Source organism: Syngnathus leptorhynchus, chromosome 14 (genome assembly GCF_054491065.1).
Source record: "Syngnathus leptorhynchus isolate UIUO chromosome 14, UIUO_Slep, whole genome shotgun sequence".
NCBI classification, from domain to species: Eukaryota; Metazoa; Chordata; class Actinopteri; order Syngnathiformes; family Syngnathidae; genus Syngnathus; species Syngnathus leptorhynchus.
Genome location: NC_141208.1, coordinates 10,620,165 through 10,640,857, shown reverse-complemented (window position 1 = coordinate 10,640,857; position 20,693 = coordinate 10,620,165). Strand labels below are relative to the sequence as shown.

The 20,693-nt window shown below is 40.0% G+C and overlaps 2 protein-coding genes across 12 annotated transcripts in view; both read right to left on the bottom strand.

Moving 5' to 3' along the window:
- The window catches only part of tnk2b (tyrosine kinase, non-receptor, 2b), a 48,489-nt gene extending 39,133 nt beyond the window's left edge, over positions 1-9,356 (bottom strand). For 9 of the 11 annotated variants that reach the window (XM_085929235.1, XM_085929239.1, XM_085929240.1 and 6 more), the window contains exons 1-2: positions 8,423-9,356; positions 485-657 (exon numbers count right to left, since the gene is read on the bottom strand). The gene's annotated coding sequence lies outside the window, so the exon portion shown is untranslated. Of the gene's footprint in view, positions 1-484; positions 658-8,278; positions 8,340-8,422 lie in introns of those variants that run through there. The other 2 variants (XM_085929236.1, XM_085929237.1) reach the window with 2 other exon arrangements.
- A 163-nt stretch (positions 9,357-9,519) lies between these two features.
- Positions 9,520-20,303, bottom strand: tfr1a (transferrin receptor 1a). Its single transcript, XM_085929248.1, has 18 exons — positions 20,143-20,303; positions 15,580-15,629; positions 15,096-15,333; positions 14,776-14,959; positions 14,469-14,694; positions 14,227-14,349; positions 14,062-14,157; positions 13,839-13,978; positions 13,441-13,592; positions 13,224-13,343; positions 13,062-13,147; positions 12,920-12,983; positions 12,736-12,803; positions 12,587-12,654; positions 12,394-12,487; positions 12,072-12,293; positions 11,782-11,934; positions 9,520-11,705 (listed from the first exon to the last, which is right to left on the bottom strand). Exons 2-18 carry the CDS (start codon positions 15,610-15,612, stop codon positions 11,472-11,474), a joined length of 2,301 nt encoding a protein of 766 aa, XP_085785374.1. The 5' UTR covers positions 15,613-15,629; positions 20,143-20,303; the 3' UTR covers positions 9,520-11,471.
- Positions 20,304-20,693: the final 390 nt, after the last annotated feature.

The window sequence follows — 20,693 nt, the reverse complement described above, 5'->3', positions numbered from 1 at the left end:
ACACACACACACACACACACACACACACACACACACACACACACACACACACACACACACACACACACACACACACACACACACACACACACACACACACACACACACACACACGGACTCAGGGAGGCTCCCTTTCCTCCTCTGTCTACTCTGTCAGTCTGAGCCCCCAAGGCCCTCCAAGTATTCAGAGACACTCAATGGTACTGCTATTTTAGGAGCTTTCAGTCCACTCGATGTCCACATCTGTCCATATTCATCTTTTCCCCATTAGCATGTGTTTAATTGTGACTTTGTGAAAAGTGAGCCAATTCACTCATTTAAAAGAAGGCATTCTGACATGGTGACACAAATAATGTACAATACAGTGCAAAGCGTTTTCTTGCCCTAGATAGGCCCACTTAACCTTCTTTGAACTAAGGTCTTGTAGACACAAATATTGTGTGAGCATGACCCACAAAGATTGTGTTAAAGAAAAGATTCTTACCTGTAATATTAAGGCCCAAAAAATGCAGTTGTCCGCCACAGATGCTGATGTCAGGTTGATGAAAAAAGGTCAAACAAACGTAGACAAGGCCCCCAATCCCTTTGCCCAGCTACAAGGCCGCATGGTGATTTCATCTTCATTCATTGGTTAAAAGGAATCCAGGTGTGCATTTCCTGAAAATAAAAATAACTAATAATTCTAATACAAACAAAATTATATCACTCATTTTTTGACAGATTTTTACAAGAGTAGAACATCTTACTAATATAGAAAAAAAACTGTAAATTGCATTTAACCTAACTATTTAACCATTGCTACATTAGAGCGTATACTAGACTTTGTAACAAGCAAGCACAAACTGACATCATACTCGGCTAAGCAAATGTGCACTAGATTAAATAAATAAAACTAAATTCTATAAATCGATAAATTGACCTTTTGACATTTACTCGCACTAACAAACGTAAGGCAAATGAGGTTCATTCAAGAACAGACAACAAATCCGAACATTTCAAAAGCGGCCGACAATACCAAATAAATTCCACAAGATGGTGCCAAAGTAAAACTTTTACCTCTTTTCCACTGTATTCCATAATGTCCAGTCTGTACATTGAGTCATATGTTTTTGTTGGACATTTTTGAAAATTTCCTAGTGAGTGTGTGCATACAGAAAGCAAAGCGTCGCCCCAACACGCACGCGCGCACACGTGCACACACACACACTCACACGCACGCACGCGCACTTAAATACTCTAAGCACATGGTGACATCAGAGTGTTGACAAGAGCAGTTATTTGCTCTGCATGACTACCTCATAGCCAATAACAATGTCCAGTGCTGGATATGAATTGTGTTGACATCGTTGCAATCAAATCAAAGTCTGTGGGAAGAAATGCCAGAGTGATTGTGAATGAATGAATCCATCCGATTCACACAAACAATCCAGGACCAATACCACATAAAGTAGATGAGTCAAAAATTCCACGAGCTGTTGAAACACCAAGTTTACGTCTTCATTGTTTGCTCCACAAATGAAGCCTTTGTGTGAGGGAAAACGCACACGGAATTGTGTACGCAAATTCTACACACTCCGTATTTCATGAATAAATACAAAGAATTCATCTCGCATTCATGAAATGAAAATGTCCAAATGGACCTTTACTCATACGAGTGAGTCAAAAGCAGTCAGCTGCAATAATGTCACATAATAGAGCTCTTTTATGCAACCACGTCAGTGGGCTGAACAGAAAGAAGGTAGTTTATAATACAATATATATACAAATAGTTCTAAAACCAAAAGACCAAAAATTAAGTCAACAAACAAACCAAAACAAGCACACAAAACACAAATGTAACAGAGTGGCTGATTTGTGCTGATTTGAGTGCTGATTTGAGTTACAAAAGTAAAACACTTTAAATGTCAAAATTCATAGTGGAAAAAAAATCACACTGGTGTCACCAGTGACGTTAGAACACGACAAATCCTGCTGTATAACATTACCATAATTTTCTGACTATAAGTCGCTCCGCAGTATAAGTCGCACCAGGCATAAAATGCACAAAGTGAAAAAAAAAAAAAAACATAAGTCGCACCGGAGTATAAGTCGCACTTTTGGGGCAAATTTATTTGTCAAAATCCAACACCAAAAACAGACATGAACCAGCAACATCAGGCTAAACGATACGGTATGCTAACGTGACATATACACAAACGAGGAGCATTCAGAGTTATTCAAGTAAGTATTACATAAATAACACGTTTATCAAACCATCTGTGTCACTCCAATTCATTAAATCCATCGATCGTGCTTTATGTAAACAATGCCGCGTATGCGCCGCATATGCTCACGTTGGACCCGTTGTAAGTTGAATTTTCTAATTATTCCACAAACCCATATAACGATGTATAAAGTATATTTCAAATAACTATCATATTAAAACAATATTATCAAACCATCTGTGTCACTCCAAATCATTAAATCCATCGATCAAATTCCTCGTTCTTTATGTCAACGCCACGCGTGCGCTGCAGAGATCTAGTATATAACTATATCGTAGCGTTAAAGTACCAGGAAAGACGTGGGTTTGGTAAACGGCTCTTTATTTAACAAAACAAGAGTTCAACGAGCCAACAACTACTAAACTTCCAGCCACGGAGGTGGGAGAGCGCTCCATAGAATAGGAGCGGGCGTGCGTAAAAGCCATGTCCGAGCCTCATCCACCGTCCCCGGACAGCCACCCGGCCGAGCGCCGGCCCCCGACTTCCATCCACGGAGGTGAAAGAGAGCTCCCGTCGAGAAGGACCGGGCGTGCGTAAAAGCCATAATAGTTTTTCAAACCTTCTGTGTCACTCCAAATCATTAAATCCTCTTCGTCCTCCGTGTCACTTACAAACAAAGCCGCTAATGATGCCAGTAGTACGTGGGGCCCTTCGTCATCTTCGTCATCCCGTGATCGAATCCTTTGTCTCTTATGTAAACAACCCCCGCGCGGCACGGATGACGTCACTTGCAGTTCAAATGACAGTAATCCCTTGCTACATCGCGGTTCGTTTATCACAGTTTCGCTACATCGCAGATTTTTTAATTTTGAAAATTTGTGAAAAAAATCACATAAGTCCCCCGGCCGGGTCATACCAAAGACTATAAAAATGGAACCCATTGCCTCCCTGCTTGGCACTCAGCATTAAGGGTTGGAATTGGGGGGTTAGATCACCAAAAATGATTCCCGAGCGCGGCGCCGCTGCTGCTCACTGCTCCCCTCTCCCCCAGGGGATGGATCAAAATCACATGGGGATGGGTTAAATGCAGAGGACAGAGCCCTTTGAGACTGCTTGTGATTTAGGGCTATATAAACTTGACTTGATTGATTGATAAGTCGCTCCTGAGTATAAGTCGCCCCCCCACCCAAACTATGACAAAAACCATGACTTATAGTCCGAAAATTACGGTATATACCAGTTAAGACATTTTACACCAAAAATAACACTGTATAAGGTTTGCAATCCAAACCTTAAAAATTAAAACAACTCACTTGCCAATGAAGAGGGAGCAACAGCAATGTGGACATGTTCTATTAGGGTGGACAATCTCTGTACAATATGATGCTCATATGTACAATTATTTTATTATTTTATTATTTTATGCAAACATAACTGCTCAATCAGAACACAAATACAACACACATAACTGTATGAACACACACACATAGGCAAACACACAAGCGCACACACTGGGGGGTGCCTCCCCCCACACTCAGGCACGAAATGGTCATGTGACAAGTTCCCGCCTCAGGTACGAAATGGTCATGTGACAAGTTCGCGCCTTTCTGGACAGTATAAAACAAGCTGACCAGGAGACAGAAGTTGTTTCACCTGCTGCCGTGTCTTGTGTATTGGCCGCCATTAAACAACCCAAGATCTTGCCAATAAAGAACCAACTCCATAGGCCACATCCTTGCTTTCCTGGCTCAACAACGGACATCCCGTACAACACGCAACACCAACAATAGGAAAATGTGATACAGGCAAACAATTTGCCTTTGAAAGTGGATTTAAATGAGCTCAAGAATAATGTGCCTACCTCTCATGTTCTCTTTTATTCTTTCATTGCAGTCACTGCTCCAATTTTTCAAAATAACCACAACGCCTCTCAGCACAAAGGCTCTTATAAGAAAAAAAAAAAAAACTGATTGACAGCTCAGCCTACTACAAACTGTTTATTCTCAAGAGCAAAGAAATGCTGGCATTGATAGCTCAGTTCATATAAAAAAGTGGGGATAAAAAAAAAAAGGATGATACACTGTGGGAGACGTGAACATTATCCGCTTTCTGAAAGTCTTGACTGCAGGGAGTCCTGTCGTCTCTATTACTGTTATTTACACCGCCGAGGCAAGCCTGTTATCATATAGCAGAAGCACTATAACGGATGACAATTTAATATCCTCATGATCATCTTTTTCAGAATGCCATAAAAATGACTATGAAAAGTAATACGGCAGAGCATTTTTGGAATTAATGTTCATTGTCGCATTCTTTTTGACCGAATATAGCATTTTCATCTTAGCATTTCCGAGTCACGTCGGTGGTATGTCAGGCATGTTTTATTGTTATTAAGTTTCACCACAGGAATGTTTTCAAGTCAGTTTGAAATACAATAAAATGTTTGCTTCATGGAGGAAGGAAGTTCAACTCTGCGGTCTTAAACTTTTTTTTTTTTACCTCAATTAAGAAGTTGCATGAATTGAACCGACTACACAGCTGATTACCGTAATTTTCGGACTATAAGTCGCAGGTTTTTTCTTAGTTTGGGGGGGGGCTTATACTGAGGAGCGACTTGTATGTGAATTTTTTCACAAATTCTCAAAATAAAAAAAAATAAAATAGAATAAAAAAAAAACAGGGAAGCCGCGATAAACAAACCGCAATGTAGCAAGGGATTGCTGTAATTTGAATTTCAAGTGACGTCAGCGGCGCGGCGGTTGTTTACATAAAGGACAAAGATTCGATCACGGGATGACGAAGATGACGAAGGGCCCCATGTACTACTGGCATCATTTGCGGCTTTGTTTCTAAGTGACACGGAGGACGAAGAGTTTGAAGGACTTAATGATTTGGAGTGACACAGAAGGTTTGAAAAACTATTATGGCTTTTACGCACGCCCGGTCCTACTCGACGGAGCTCTCTTTCACCTCCGTGGATGGAAGTCGGGGGCCGCCGCTCGGCCGGGTGGCTGTCTCGGGACGGTGGATGGGGCTCGGACATGGCTTTTACGCACGCCCGGTCCTACTCTACGGAGCTCTCTTTCACCTTCGTGGATGGAAGTCGGGGGCCGGCGCTCGGCCGGGTGGCTGTCCGGGGACGGTGGATGGGGCTCGGACATGGCTTTTACGCACGCCCGGTCCTATTCTATGGAGTTTTCTTCCACCTCCGTGGCTGGAAATGCCACCTCTGGGGATGGAAGTCCACACCACGTGGCGGTGAACTATTTATGTTATGGTTATTTGATATATTTTATTTCGTGTAGCAACTTGTATATGTTTTTATTGTTATAGTTCAGTAGTTGTTGCCTTGTTGAACTCTTGTTTTGTTAAATAAAGAGCCGTTTACCAAACCCACGTCTTTGCTTGGACTTTGTTAACGCCACAATATAGTTATATACTAGATCTGTGGAATAACGACGAGGCTGACGTCAGGGCGCACGCGCAGCGTTGTTGACAAAGGACGAGGAATTTGATCGATGAATTTAATGATTTGGAGTGACACAGATGGTTTGATAATGTTATATGAAATGTAACTTAAGAGTCAGACGTCAGCAGCGCGGCGCATATGCGGCATTGTTTACATAAAGGATGATCGATGCATTTAATGAATTGGAGTGACACAGATGGTTTTATAAACGTGTTATTTATGTAATAGTTATTAGAATAACTGAATGTTACGTCAGGCCCGTTCTCAGCTCTTCGTTTGTGTTTATGTCACGTTAGCATACCTATCGTTTAGCCACTTGTTGCTCGTTCATGTCTGTTCTTGGTGTTGGATATTGTCGAATACATTTCCCCAAAATGCGACCTATACTCCAGAGCGACTTGTATATATGTTTTTTTTTACGTTATTGTGCATTTTATGGCTAATGCGACCTATATTCCGGAGCGACCTTTGGTCCGAAAAATACAGTAGGAACAAAATATGAAACAATATTTTATCCTTTCCAATCGGAAAAGTCTGTGAAAATAGACTGTAGGTTGCTGCTGTTGAATTTTTGCTAATAAAATTGTTTGACTTACGTAACATCAAATTACAAACCGGGACTTTTGTGACTGATGGTTATTTAGTAGATGGTTGCTGATAAGAGACAGGATGATAAGCAGATTAGTGTTTCCTAACACTTGGCTCATATGAACTATTGAAAATGTTTCTTAAAATATATATATATATATATATATATATATATATATATATATATATATTTAAAAAAATATTATTATATTATATAATTATTTTAAAATTATTATTAAAAATTAATAATTATTATTTAAAAAATAAGCTAGTCTCCTGTGTTTGTGAGTAGACATTTTGGAATCAACATTAAGTGCTGTCTGTGTCTGCTGGACTTGTGGAAAGGACCTCTTGATCAGAGTGTCGCCTAGTAGCTGGTTTATATATATATATATATATATATATATATATATATATATATATATATATATATATATATACACACATATATATATTTTTTTTAATATAACAAAAATAGTGTATTTTGGATTGTATGACGATGGCTCTCAACCAGCGACAAGACGTCTTCATACGCTTCAGAATTTGAAACAAGGCACAGGTGAATTTACTGAAGCCATCCCATGACAAGCAAATGAATGCTGACGCTGTCCATCTCTAATTAAATCAAGCCTCAGTGAGGAAATTGAGAAAAATGACTGACTTGGTGCCAGTGATTGTGTTTAACTACCTTTATGTCCCATGATGGCCATTCTTGGCTGTCTCATTTCAGTAACTAAGGGAATGTCCTATAAATGACAAAAATTGGAATGGTGGAGACTGCAAAATAGTTTTGCACCATTTTGCTACGATTACCTCAAAACTGAGCAAAAAAATCTATTCCACAACATTGGGGTTTATCAAACGGATATAGCAACATATAAAGATATGAGAATAAACTGGAATTTGCCCTGTCAGGAGACAGTGAGGCAATTGGATTTTACAGTTTAACCATACCAATAAAAATGACTATTACGTGCAAATGGATTATAGAATGCAAGGAAACAATGATAAAAGCATCGTTATTACTTTGATAACGAGGGAATTACGTCAACTTTGTTGTAAGCTTGAAGACGTGAAAATTATGTGTGTGATTTACAATAGCAAGGCTGAGCTGAGGTGAGGGAGGGAGGAAGGAAGTAGAGAGCTTTGTTCTATTGCCCTCAGGCATTGTATTTGATAAGGTCACATCAGGAAGTCATAGTTAATGGATTTAGTTACAACAAGCAGGAACAAGAAAATATCCCAAAGGCCAAACTGCATGTCCTCTTTCTAGGTAGAAAGTGGTGTAACAGAATGAAACTGTTTATTTTTGTATTTTCAGACATAATAAGAGCAACATGATATAATAAATATATACCATATTTGAACACCAGACGAGATCCTTGCTTAATTGTTCAAGATCCCTCTTGTCACAAAGCCTACTTGGAGTTTTTTTACTTGGAACGCTGATTTTTTTAGTGGGATTTCTGAAACTCAAGAAGTTGCATTAACTTTGCAACGGAGTATTTGAATATTACATTAATCTAGCTATTATTTTATTGATTGTTAATCATATTTAAATACACGTTTTAATTTTTACACCATTAATTAAAAACAACACTCAAATTAGCAGTGTCAAAAAGCAAATTAATTATGACTCAGTTACTGGTTTGGTCTATAACATGAGATTGTTTTGTCTTTCTATGAAATTGGTGAAATTCTAATGAAAAGTGTTTCAACAACGAATTCATTGTTAAACATCAATCCGTCAGTTAGTATTATTTGTTGCATCTCTAGTTTACGTGTTAAAACATACATGCGTGCACCTCGCCTGAATAAGAGTCATTTGTTTCAGCATGCACATCACCCAAAGTAGATTTGCTCCGGTTGATCCCGCTCTTGCAACTCCTAATTGCTTTCTGAAAACTCATTTTAAAAGTTACTACAATATACAAATGTGACAGATTTCCAAAGTGTACCAAAGTGCTCTCGTCGATGTATTTCACAACACAGTATACTGACAGCACCGCTCACTCACCCGTTGGCGATTTGCGGCTTGAAGTCCCCTAAACTTTAGGTGGGGTTCTTACAAAGTGAAGCTGCAACGCGTTGCAGAACCGATCAATTGCCAATTTTGTAAACACGCTTAATTTCAGTTGATTATTTGGACGCGTGTACGTACCTGTCAATGTCGGCTCGTGTCACTTGTCAGACCCTGTTCCGGTGTGCCTGACAGCCCAGTACGCCTGCTGCATACAAACTGACGACGACTGACGCATCGGAACGCTTTCAGCGGTCAGACAATGCTCGAATATATTCGCTGCTCAATATGTAGAATTGTTCTGCTGTCCGTAATGAGAGTGTTTCAAAAAGACAGCGTTGCAGCCGCGAACGTCTCTTCTGTGGAGTCTTTGTACCGTTCAAAGATCGTCCTTAAACGATAAGATATCACGCCGTCGGAAATGTATGAACCTGAATTCAGTGCCCAATATGACATTTCAACATTTTCAACGTACGCATCATGTCAATATTTCATAGCAAATGCAAATCAGACCTACATTGTTGTTGTTTTATCTTATATTATTTTAGCGTTGTTTGTAACCAGGACCAAGTGAGATGTCAAGTATCTGTGTACCTTACTTCTGATCTGTATTGACGTTTTGGTCCTACTCTTAAAGGAACATGCCAGTTTCCCTTTCGGGTCGTACTGAATGCAGTTCATTTAGTGATCGTACCTCAACCTTTGATATTTAATTTGCATTCATTCTTATGCTTTTATTTAATGAGAAACGTGCGTGTTGTGAAAGTGGAGTTGGACTGAATTTGTCAACAAAAATGAGTGGCTGTCCAAGAATCTAAAATAAGCCTAGTTTTTATATTTCTTTTGCTATATCTGTGAATAGTGATAATAATGCTAAAACTGGGCTTTCTTTCCTTCCACGTTCAAAAACATGGAGGACCGGCCGGCCGGCTCCAGTTCACTTATCGATTTCACTACATTTTTCCCATCCATTTTCAATGCCGATTATCCTTGCGAGGTGGCGCGTCAATAATTTTCCAGAAACAATATCGTTAACTTTGTCTCCATCATCTGGCGAAATACGAAATTTCTTTCACTACCTTGCAACTACAAAAAGTAATATCAATTGTTGACATCTCAGCTTGCACTAAATACAAATGATGAGGCCTCCAAATAAAAAGTTATTTCATGGATAAAATGGAGAACATGTTTGAGATTCATACATTTAGCCACATAATTAGATTCAATCATATTCCAAGTTCAAATGGGAACATTTGTAAGTTTTTATTTATTTATTGCGGAACAGAAATGGAAAATGAGACGCAAACTGCATACATATGGCAAATGTATTTTTAAAACTCATTCTTTTGTTTTACAAATGATCACTTTATCAGTTTAATTGGCGCATTAGCTATCGGTCAACTTATGATTAGTGAGCTAAAATAATGTAAATTTTGCTTTAATTGCATTTTGTGTGCATAAATCATTATCATTTCAGTTTTTCTCTTTTGAGACTACTAACAGCATTACCAACTGTAAAAATGTGATGACGTTTTGCATCAATAACTTCAATTTGAGCAGAACAGGTCTTTGAATGGAGGTCAAAGACAGTCATTAAAATGAAGATTCTACAGCACAGGTGTCAAACTCAAGGCCCGGGGGCCAGATACGGCCCACCACATCATTTTATATGGCCCGCAAAGACAAATTGTGCATCAAATTTGTGTCATTACTAGAATTGCAAATTGTCTTCACTTGTAATATCTTTTTTTTATTTTTTTTTATATTTGACTAGTTTTTTCTCATCTGATTTAAAAACGAGTTGTCACTTGGTTTTGTGGCTTTTACTGTATATAATGTGAGGTGCTCATACATTTATTTGGGTCGACAGTCATAATGGCCCTCCAAAAGAAGCTATGACTACAATACAGCCCGCGAAAAAAATGAGTTTGACACCCCTGTTCTAGAGCCTTGGAAAACCGAAGCTAAGATGCATTCATGAAACAAAAGGCACAAGTGACCCACTCCAAAGGAAGACAAACATCTGTGGAACTACAGCAAACAGATCTGTAGCATTTGTCTTTCTCAACGAGGGAATCACATCACTTATACATACACATATCAATGAGAAATCAACATACTATCACTGTTTGATTTGAAATGAGAGAAAAAATCCCGCCAAAAAGAAACCCAGAGTGAAATTTAGCCATGCAGATCACTCACCTTAATACAAAACAACGACAAACTGTGAGCAGAAACACATTGGCAGGCACACTGGAAAGTACATAGAGAAGATCATAAGTTGAGCAAGATAATGAATTGAGCTGATGTCATTGATTTCATATATACAAAGATTATGGGAAACACTGCCCCCGATAACACAAACATCCACTCCTACAGTGAAATATGGAGGGCACTGCCTCCGATACAGACACACATTGGTAGGCAAAAACTACCTTTTTCATTTCCACATTATGGAAGACGCTGCTTCCGATAATGGCCGCCAGGATGAGATACGCACGCGTGAGCTCGAATTTTGATGAGCAGCTTCAATCCGGCACCAAAGACGAACTCTTGCGTATGACTCAGTGCTGGCTGTTGATGTGTGTACACTTCATTTAGCAGATGCTGCTTTTGTCATTTCGACAGTATAACTGTCATAATTATGAAAGACACTGCTCCCGATAATTATACATTTTTGATTAAAGGCAATTAAAAATATCTATTCATTGTGAACCCTGTCACTGATGATTGAATAAGATATTTCTGTTTCAGTGCCACCTGGTAATTGCCGCATGCAATTGTGAAAGAATGTTTCTTCACAGTAAAAATAGTTACTGATCGATTTGAACGATGGCGTGATACGCGTTAAAACAAATGCACAACACTATGCTATTGATCTCTAGTCTCCATATTTGAGTCTAGCTACAGGTGTTGTGCACTTATACTGGATTTTTGAGCTTTCTGATAATAGCACCAAGCAGCAATCAAATGTGATCGATTGAACGCCACATATTTGAAATGTTCTTTAAATGGACGAACGTTTCAAAGAAAATTGCTGCGAAAATGTATTGTGTTGATGTGAAGTGTGTGATTTTTAAAATAAAGCCTCAGAGAGATGAGGCAGCTCTACCTGGTATAGATTATTATTATGATTTTCATTATTATTATTGATAATGTTATTAAGGGAATACCACAGGGTGAAAACAATTTAGATTTCATTATTAAGTGACCACATGTCCCCTGTTAATGCAGTGGCACAACCCTGAATTGTCCAGGTGGCCAAAGCAAACTGGTTGCGGAACTGGTCGACATCCGCTTCTGTTCTGAGGGTGTCGAGATGGTTGGACAGCCCTTTGAGTGTGTGTGGACCAGAGCCGAGCAGGATGTGACGGAAAGGATTTTCTTTAGCCGAAACATACGCTGACAGGAAGTTCCTCTCCACCTGTGGATAGCGACGGAATGAAGCATGAGCAACCTTTGTCAATGTGACCATTTGTCTTCTTTGTGCATTCACTTACCGACATGATGCGGTCATTGTAGATGCGGCACATCTCAATGTTACTCAAGTCACTGTTTTGGATGTCTTTCATGAGGTTACGAGAGGCTCGACTGTAAGAGCCAGAGGCCGACATCAACCACTGCACTGATGTGGGGACCAGATTTGGCTGCGTCTGGACACATGAGATGAATAAACGAGAATATTTTTGGTCTGTTTTGCCTACATTTTTCCTTTTTTTCTTTTTCCTCTGAGTGCTTGTTTTTTTTTTTTTTACGACTGTTAGGAGTTTATTAAGAAAAAGACACCTACCCTTCGTACGGTGTTGACTTTCCTGTTAATCTGAGCCACATGAGTACGAATAATCTTGTCATACTTTAACAGATCCATCTGCAGCAGGTGGTCGTGGACCAACCTCAGCACTATGTGACCAGCAAACTTGGTAGCTGCTTCAGCCAGCTGCAGATGCTGGTTGGCCGTGACAGCGATCAACCTCTCCTGGGTATCCATCAATGTGCCAAAATACGGATAATCCTAGAGAAGGAGCAGCCCGACCGAAATTCAGCCACTCAAAGGACACAGATTTGCACAAGAATACTTTAGACTTGAGATATTGCACCAGGAACTGACTTACTAAATTGCCAGAAGTGAATCGAAACGACAGGGATGGAATGCCGGTAAAGGCGATGAAAGGATAAGCAGCGTCATCCAGCTTCAGAGGTTCCAACCTAAATCGACATGAAGATTTCTAAATGTGGAGATCAAGACGGCGAGTTTATACACTGTTAAAGTAGCACACAGTTGTGCGTACATAACAGTAAACATACATATTAGATTCCCAGTTGCCGTTTCCAAATTGAGAAAAGAGGGACACAGCCTTGTTCTGGAAGCTCACCTGAGGAGGGGGGAAAAAAAATGCACAATTCTAATCTCATGTTGGGAACTCCCCCAAAAAATACTGTGATGAAAAATTTACCTCTTTGACCGTGCGTTCAATCAAGCTGTGCATCATTGGACTTGCTGATACTTTAAAACCACTGCGGCCTGGAAAGGGGTTTATTTATTTAATAATCCAGAAAAATGTACAAATCTGCACAAGCAGTAAATAGTCTTTAGGTTTGAAATGATAAATAAAAAAATAAAAAAACAACGGTACATACCGGCTACAATACCATCAAGGTTGATGTAAGAGAAGGCTTTTGTACTAAGAGAAGAAAGATAGCCCTGCAAACAAGAAACACATTACGGTATTGAAGATCACCCAGTATCATTCCCAACCAAAATTTTGCGTGTAATTCTCACTTCCAGCCACTCGGTGGCGCCAACGCTTCCATATTCTCCAGCACTCCAACTAGCAAACACTATGCTCCTCCTTGGCTTGAAGCCATCTATTTAAAGCATAAAAAAAAGGTTCGGCTCTAGTAGACTACTAACAATAAGCAGTGAAAGTCACAAAAATCTTACCCTTCTTTAGCATTTTTGAGATTGAACGAGCCATTTCCAATAGAACACCAGTGCCAACCGTTGATGCGGCAAAACCTGGACCCCAAGCGTCCCTCTGGGCACCGATAACCACATAGCGATCTATAATCAAAACATGGGCAAGTCATTTATGATATTCAATAGGAACATATTAGTTATATTAGGTATCTCGCTTGGTGAAGAAAAATGTCATAAGCACCTGCATCCACAAAGCCTTCGATGACACCAAAGACATTGTTGATCTTTTTCTCAGTAAGAACGTTGTTCACCTCCACAGTAATGACATCGCTCTCGCCTCCAAGTTTGTGGGAAACGCCCCACTCCTCTGGTCCATTCTGACCCTCTAACTGTCTGTGAGAGAAAATGAAATAGATTTGAACACAATACATTTAAAACACAATACATACAATTGCTTGACAGATTAGTTTCAGCGTTTATAAATTCAAGTTAAAGAATTTAAAAGTGGCTGTTACATTTCAATTTTTCTGTACAGGAAAAGGTTTGGATTATCAGACAGTAATCATTACCCAAGCGTAGTAACTTTACTAATATTTAACTGTTTTCCAAAAAGTTGCATAAAGTTTTTTTAAGCCTTACTCAAGAATGCTGCTGGCTGTATGTGCTGTGATGGTTTGAGCCAAGATACTTGGCAGACCTGACGACGCAGCAGGTGGAAACTGGGTGTGGTTAAACGAAGGGAAGCCGGGGGTATAGGGATCACCTGAACCCAAATGGACCTTAGAGAAGAAGGTGAGACAGATCAGCAGTGCATTGCACAAACAGGCACATAATAATCTCAACTGTCCAAAGAAAATCTCACATGTCCAAAAAGCTGAGTGGTGGCTTCAGAAGGATAATCAGAAGGGTCTCGATAGATCAGTACAGCAGAGGCCTTCATCTTGGCAGCATTGGCTACCTGGAAACACAACAAATTAATTGGCAATTATAAAACACAATTTAGTTTTGGGAGAGGGGACCAACCCACCTTTTCCGCAAAGCTGATCTTCCCAGCTCGGACCAACATAACTCTGCCGCTCATGTTGAGTTTTGTGTCTCGAAGCAATCTAAAGTCACTTTCCTGTCCATAGTAGGCGTACAGGACAGTTCCCTGGGTGAGACAAAAAAAAAAAGAGAAAATTCTCCAACAATCATGTCCAATTGTTGCTTTGAATTACAGACATTATCTTTCAATTAAAAACGATTAAAAAAAAAATCCTGAGTAGTTACCTTTACAGTTCCATTAGCACTATAGGACAGAAAACCTTCAGGGCGTTCTTCTTTGCCATTCTTGAAAATAACTTTGTTGGAGTCAAAACGTGAGCGATCCTGAACTTTAATAAAGTGCTCGTCGGTCCAGGTTTTCATGCCGTACTCTTGAAACTTCTTGATAACCTTGTCAGCCAAAGCTTCATCACCTGAGGAACCAGCCCGATGGTTGTCACTTGACACCTCACTAGGAAAAAGAAGAATTTGTGTGTATTTCTGATATGGAATTTTCTGATGATAGAAACGGTCTCATGTGGTTGAAATTCACCTGAAGGCAACCTGGAAGTTGGATGTACTCAATTTCTGGGCAAATGCATTCTTGACATCACTCCAGGCCATGATGGGAGCGGCCCCCATCTCGTGCACGACAGGCACTTCAGACAGTTCCACACGGGCTTCGCAGCTGACGGGCAAATCTTTTTTGCGATGGACCATGTAGCCAATCAAGTACCCTGAAAGTAGGCAGTAGTTAATCTCAGGATTTGCAAATAAATATATTCAGTTTTTCATTCATGTTTTACACAACATCCCAATTCCATTGGAATTCAATTTTCCAAGTCACAAATCAAGTCACAAATTGCGGCTTACCGATGATAAAGATGAGCAGGATGGTTGCTAGCATGAAGCAAAGGTTTTTAGGTGCGCGTCCAAATTTTGAAGTCATGTAGGACTTGTGATTGGAGTTATGATTGAGGTGGGCCCCCATGCCGTTTTCAACGACTTCTTCATCCATGTCAGATGAAAGCTTCAACTCCACGTGACTATTGTCACCTTCCATGTTCTGGGTCAGGTTGAAACGTGTATACGAATGTGGTTCTCCATTAAACTACAGTAGAAAAAGAACGTAATTTAGACAGAACATACTCAAAAATAGATGTTAAGACCCCCCAACCCCCACCCATTCAACTGAATACAGTATTTGTCTGAAGTGACCGGTGCATGTCTTTTGCTTTAAATAGCACATTTGAGGGATATTTTAGTTTGTCATGGATCAAAACACCAGATAAACAGTATACTGTACAGTAAACAGTAAACAAGACAAACCTGTAACAATGAATGTAAAAACACTTACAATTTTAGTTATTGTTGACCTTGCCTGGTCCATTGTTGCTTGATGGAACTCTAAAAAAAAAAAGGAAAACAAACATTTAATGTCCCACTGTAAGCTTGGCTAAGACACCCCAAAAAAATAACATACGAAAAATGTTAGTTATTGTTGTCCAACCATCCATTTTCCGAACCACTTTGTCCCCACGAGGGTCACGGGCGTGCTGGAGTCTATCCCAGCCGTCATCGGGCAGTAGGCGGGGACACCCTGAACTGGTTGCCAGCCAATCGCAGGGCACACAGAAACGAACAACCATCCGCACTCGCACTCATACTTAGGGACAATTGAGAGTCTTCAATCAGCATACCAAGCATGTTTTTAGGGTGTGGGAGGAAACCGGAGAGCCCAAAGAAAACCCACGCGGACACGGGGAGAACATGCAAACTCCACACAGGGAGGGCCGGAGGTGGAATCCAACCCGCGCCCTCCTAACTGTGAGACGGACGTGCTACCCAGTGCGCCACCTAGCCGCCCTAGTTATTGTTGTATTATACCAAAAATAATACCAAAGTTCATATAAGCATAAGTAAATATGTACCGTATTTTCCGGACTATAAGGCGCACCTAAAAACCTAAAATTTTCTCAAAAGCCGACAGTGTGCCTTATGGTGTGGTGCGCCTTATATATGGATCAATTTATGAATTTATTGGTCCATACTGGTTGTACACAGTGCTCTGCCAAAATTTTCAGTTCGTTTTAATACAACTAGTAAATTACAAGGTCGCATCGCTTACCAGCATTACGGCAACCGTGGTCAGGGGGCGTCACTGAATAGCTGTTTTATGTCAAAATAGGCTGCTCTGTTTTGCTGAGGCTCATGGGAGTCTGTGAGCTGAGGCTCATGGGAGTTTGGGGGTGGCTAATGCTAGAGTGATAGCTGCTATACGAACGAGGCTATTTCATGTCAAAATCGGCTGCTCTGTTAATGTTTCGAGTAAATTTACGGATCGATATGGAAGGGAAACATAGGTAAGCAGTACCAAGGTGTTAGATCGAAATTTAGTCAGTTTTGATCATTTTATAGGATAGTTTGAGAAACGCGATTGTTTACAGAGGGCCCATTGGTTATTGGCTAGTGGATGCATATCGCAACCCTAGTCAACCGCAGTTTGTTGCAGTATAGCTTCCATTTTGTGCGCCTTATAATCCGGTGCGCCTTATATATGGACAAAGTTTTAAAATGGGCTGTTCATTGAAGGTGCGCCTTATAATCCGGTGCGCCTTTTGGTCCGGGAAATACGGTAAATACTTAAAAAAAAAAATTATAATATCCCACTTGCATCTCACCTCCCCAAACAAATAAATCAGTTTTCTCTGCAGTTTATGCGAAAGACCCAGTCGTTTCAGCACACAAAACTGGTTTAGAACATTGTTCATTCTCCACAGGCTCCATGGGAACCCAATGCCAGAATGATACAATAACTGGCCTCCCGCTCACTTGAAGCGACACAAAGAAAGGCTCAAATTTAACAAAACTGTGAGACTTGAAATGCAACTCTTCTGTATATTTATACTTATTTCCCAATTCAAAAGCCAAATAAAACAAGAGCATGCAAGTGATACCTGAGAGGAGTAGATCCTAACTAAGGTCAAGTGCTTCTCTTGGGGTAAGTCATGTGAAAGCAATGAGGAATTTAGACCTAAAAACCACGCAAGCAAGCTATTAAATACACTGTCCCCAGCTGCAAAATCTCTATGTGAACTGTACAAAAATATTCAAAGTCATTTGAAAAATATGCTTGTCATAAAAGTAAATGTTATATGTTCACAATTCTTTAAAAACAAATTGTAATGCTGGTAATAAACATTGCATTGCTGATGGACTGTATTGCAAACAGCTCGATCTTTAACATTAACCAGTCTCAAATTTAGATTGAAAATCATGATTGGAGGGTAAATAAATTTCAAACACTATACATGCAAAACATGTCACCTTTTTATTACAAGTGGCAAGTACGTATATGGCAGCTAATCAGTCAGTGGCTGGCTAGCAAGAGGCTAGTGGGAGAAGCTAATATCTTATTTAGTGCCGCTTGTTCCAAACAGTCGGGCCTCAAGGCCATATTGGATTCACAACAAAGTTCACGGAAAGTTTGTCAACACCAGCTGCGAGTCCTGTACAACATTGAAACAAAATAAGGAAATAGAAACCAACCACAATAAAACCAGTAATGGTGTTAAAGGATTGCTTAGAAAATAAAACGATTAGCAAGGTTGGTGTCGAGCCCAGCCATGTGAATAGATTATTGTTTAGCTCCCTAACTGTTTCAAAGCATTTCCAAACAGTTCCTCAATAAAAATGTGCTTGTTTCTCACCTATTTGCTTACCCCAAAGTCAGTGGTTAACTAACCACTAAACTTTGATCTTGACTTAGCGAGCAGCATAGACATTTCAATGAACACCCTGGTCTGACCTTGACGAAAAAAACTAGCCAGCAGCCTTGGACTTATCGACCAAAGTGGAAGGTTTTTCCCAACATATCTCAATCATCATTGTATGTAATAATCGTAGGACATGAACTTTGATCTAAACAAAGCACTTCAAACAGGTCGTTTGTGAATTCAATGTGGCCTAAAGAGGTGTGTGTATGCTCCACAACTAAAATGGCAGACAGACATGATGACTTTTACGGGCCAATTTATGAGCTCTGCTGGAAGCTGGACATTGCGTGAGGAGAGCTTATGTGGGCAAATGCCACGGGGGTCACGAATGACCGTGGAAACTGCCAAGTCTGACCTCATTTACTGGACCAAAGAACTGTCTTGCCAACTCCAACACTAATATAACACCAAGTCAAAGCTACACAAAAAAAATTTACCTACAGTACTAAATTTAAATTTAGATCATTACATAGCCACCGTAGTCTCTTTGTAAGGCATCAAATAGGCCACAGGCAACTCAACAAATACTCCACTTTCCTATCCAGAGCAATGGTTGGTGTACACAGTGAGATGCTTTAAAAGGTGCCATGGAAGAAAAAAGACCTTCTATCAAACTAGTTGGTCAGTTAGTTGGGTAGAGAAATGTCTTTAATCTTACGTGCCAAACATACTGTGCTTTAACCAAGCTAATACTTTAATCAGATTAGCTGTTCTTTCACTTTCAGTTGACAGGCCTCCTGCCGTTGCCAATCAACTTTATAAACAGACAGAAATTTAATTCATGTTCAGAAACTACTTTCAATACTGTGCTTAAGTATCATCTTTTGCAATGACCAGCTAGCCATAAGGTGACAGTGGAGTGAGGAGTGAGGCATGCTCTGTATCTATGTTTAGTGAATTTTCAACTCACGTGTGTCATTCAGAGATAGTAAGCTATGGAGCGTCACGCCCTTGGTGCTTGTTGGTTCATCAGACTAGAAGAAGTTCATTCTGTTTTCATGGTCAAGTCTAATTTTCTTGGTAACACAACTTAAGGGTCATTTTATTCATTTTGACTGGTTAAAAAGTGAACAGGGTCAATTGTGAAATGTGATTTGAAATAAACTTTTAGAAAAAAGTAGTGTGGGAGTGACAAAGATTAGAGAAGGGGAGAAAAAGTGGGAGTGGATTTTGGGGAGCACCAGTTATTGTGCAGTGCTGAATCATGTGAGAGTCACATTGGGGCAAAGCATGAGAAAGTTAAAAAAAACAAAAAAAAACACACTGTAGGACAGCGAGACAAGAAAATCCCATTCTTTGGGAAGTCCAATTTAGTGGACAGAAGACTTGGGTGGTGACCTCAAGGGCCCCTTTAAGGGTGTCAGATAGACACCGGTGACCTTGGAGGAAGGAGCACAGTTGGGTCAATACAAAGAATTGCTAATTCTACTGTATTTGTGAGCTGTATTTTGGCCTGCTCTTAATGTAACTAAGTCTTGTTACTAGTTTATGTTTCCATAACAAACGTGTCAAGTTCACCTGCTGCTTGTCCAAACAACATGACCTCAGATACAGCCCCCACCCCCACCTCCTCCTTCACATGGCCAAGTTGAGAAAAGAAACACCTGCTTTACCTTCTTGCTTGTGACCTGTAGATACAAGTGTGCAAGGAGTAATATCTTATCTAACAGCAAGGTCAGGAGACATCCACGAGATTTGTAATGTCTAGTGACACAGTTACCCCGGAGCTGGAATGCCGCACAGGGGTAGCTAACGGACACGCACGTTAGCTCCTGTATTTCATTGGGGACATGACAACCGGGCTACTCCAAAATGCACTGTTGTTGCTTTGGCAACGCAATGCGTGGATACTGATATTGTTCAAGTTTCTATAACAAAGTTGAAGCGTTCTTCAATCTTTAAAATTTGCAACGCTTTCATTTGCCAAACAAGGAGCGCTTTCGACAGAGGTGCGCTCATGGATAGCTGATCGAAGAAACAAGACATTACTGCGATGTAATTGAAATATGTTGACATGTTAAAAAATACAAACACGCATCCAGTGCAATACAAAATAAAGAAACACCGAATACCCCTCACTTGGACTCATCGTTGCTTACAGCACAACAATTTCTGCTTGATATACTCATTCGTAAAAGTCCTACCTTGTCTTTAAAACAGATCAAATCTTCAGTGGTACTTTTTGACACCACGAGGTTTCCCCTTGTCGCTGCTTAGTAGCTGGGGTTCTGTTAGCCGTGTGTCCTTCAGTTTGCTGCCCCGTGCTTATATCTGGTTACACTGCGGCTAGTGGGGGGGGGGAGAGAGAAAGAGACCTTATACCTAATACGAGACCCTTCTGGCTTCATGCTGGAAAGACAGAATGCAATATGTAATGTATATATTCACAAGTGCAATCCGTAATCTGTAAATTTAAAGTGGAAGTCAAGTCAAAAATCTTTTCAATAAAATGTTCCACGTGCATGGTGGGTTATTAGCTTGTTTGAACTCACGCCACAAAAATAGGGGGAAAAAACATATTGTGACACATTACCTCGAAAAAGCTAATTCTTATGTATGGGAATCCTGTCTAAGTACAATACCATGAATAAAAAGTCTTGTTTCTAAATGTTGGCCAAGGATATGTCCCAAAGCCTTAAAATTGCTGACTTAATTGAACTTTTTTCTGATTGACTGGCTACCAGTCTGGCATATA

Coding starts and splice junctions, on each gene's coding strand:
- tfr1a (XM_085929248.1), bottom strand. CDS start 15,612: ATGGACCAGGCAAGGTCAACAATAACTAAAATT. Junction 12,488..12,586: donor GGCAACTGGGAATCTAATAT/GTATGTTTACTG, acceptor ATGTCGATTTAG/GTTGGAACCTCTGAAGCTGG. Junction 11,706..11,781: donor ACAATGACCGCATCATGTCG/GTAAGTGAATGC, acceptor CGCTATCCACAG/GTGGAGAGGAACTTCCTGTC.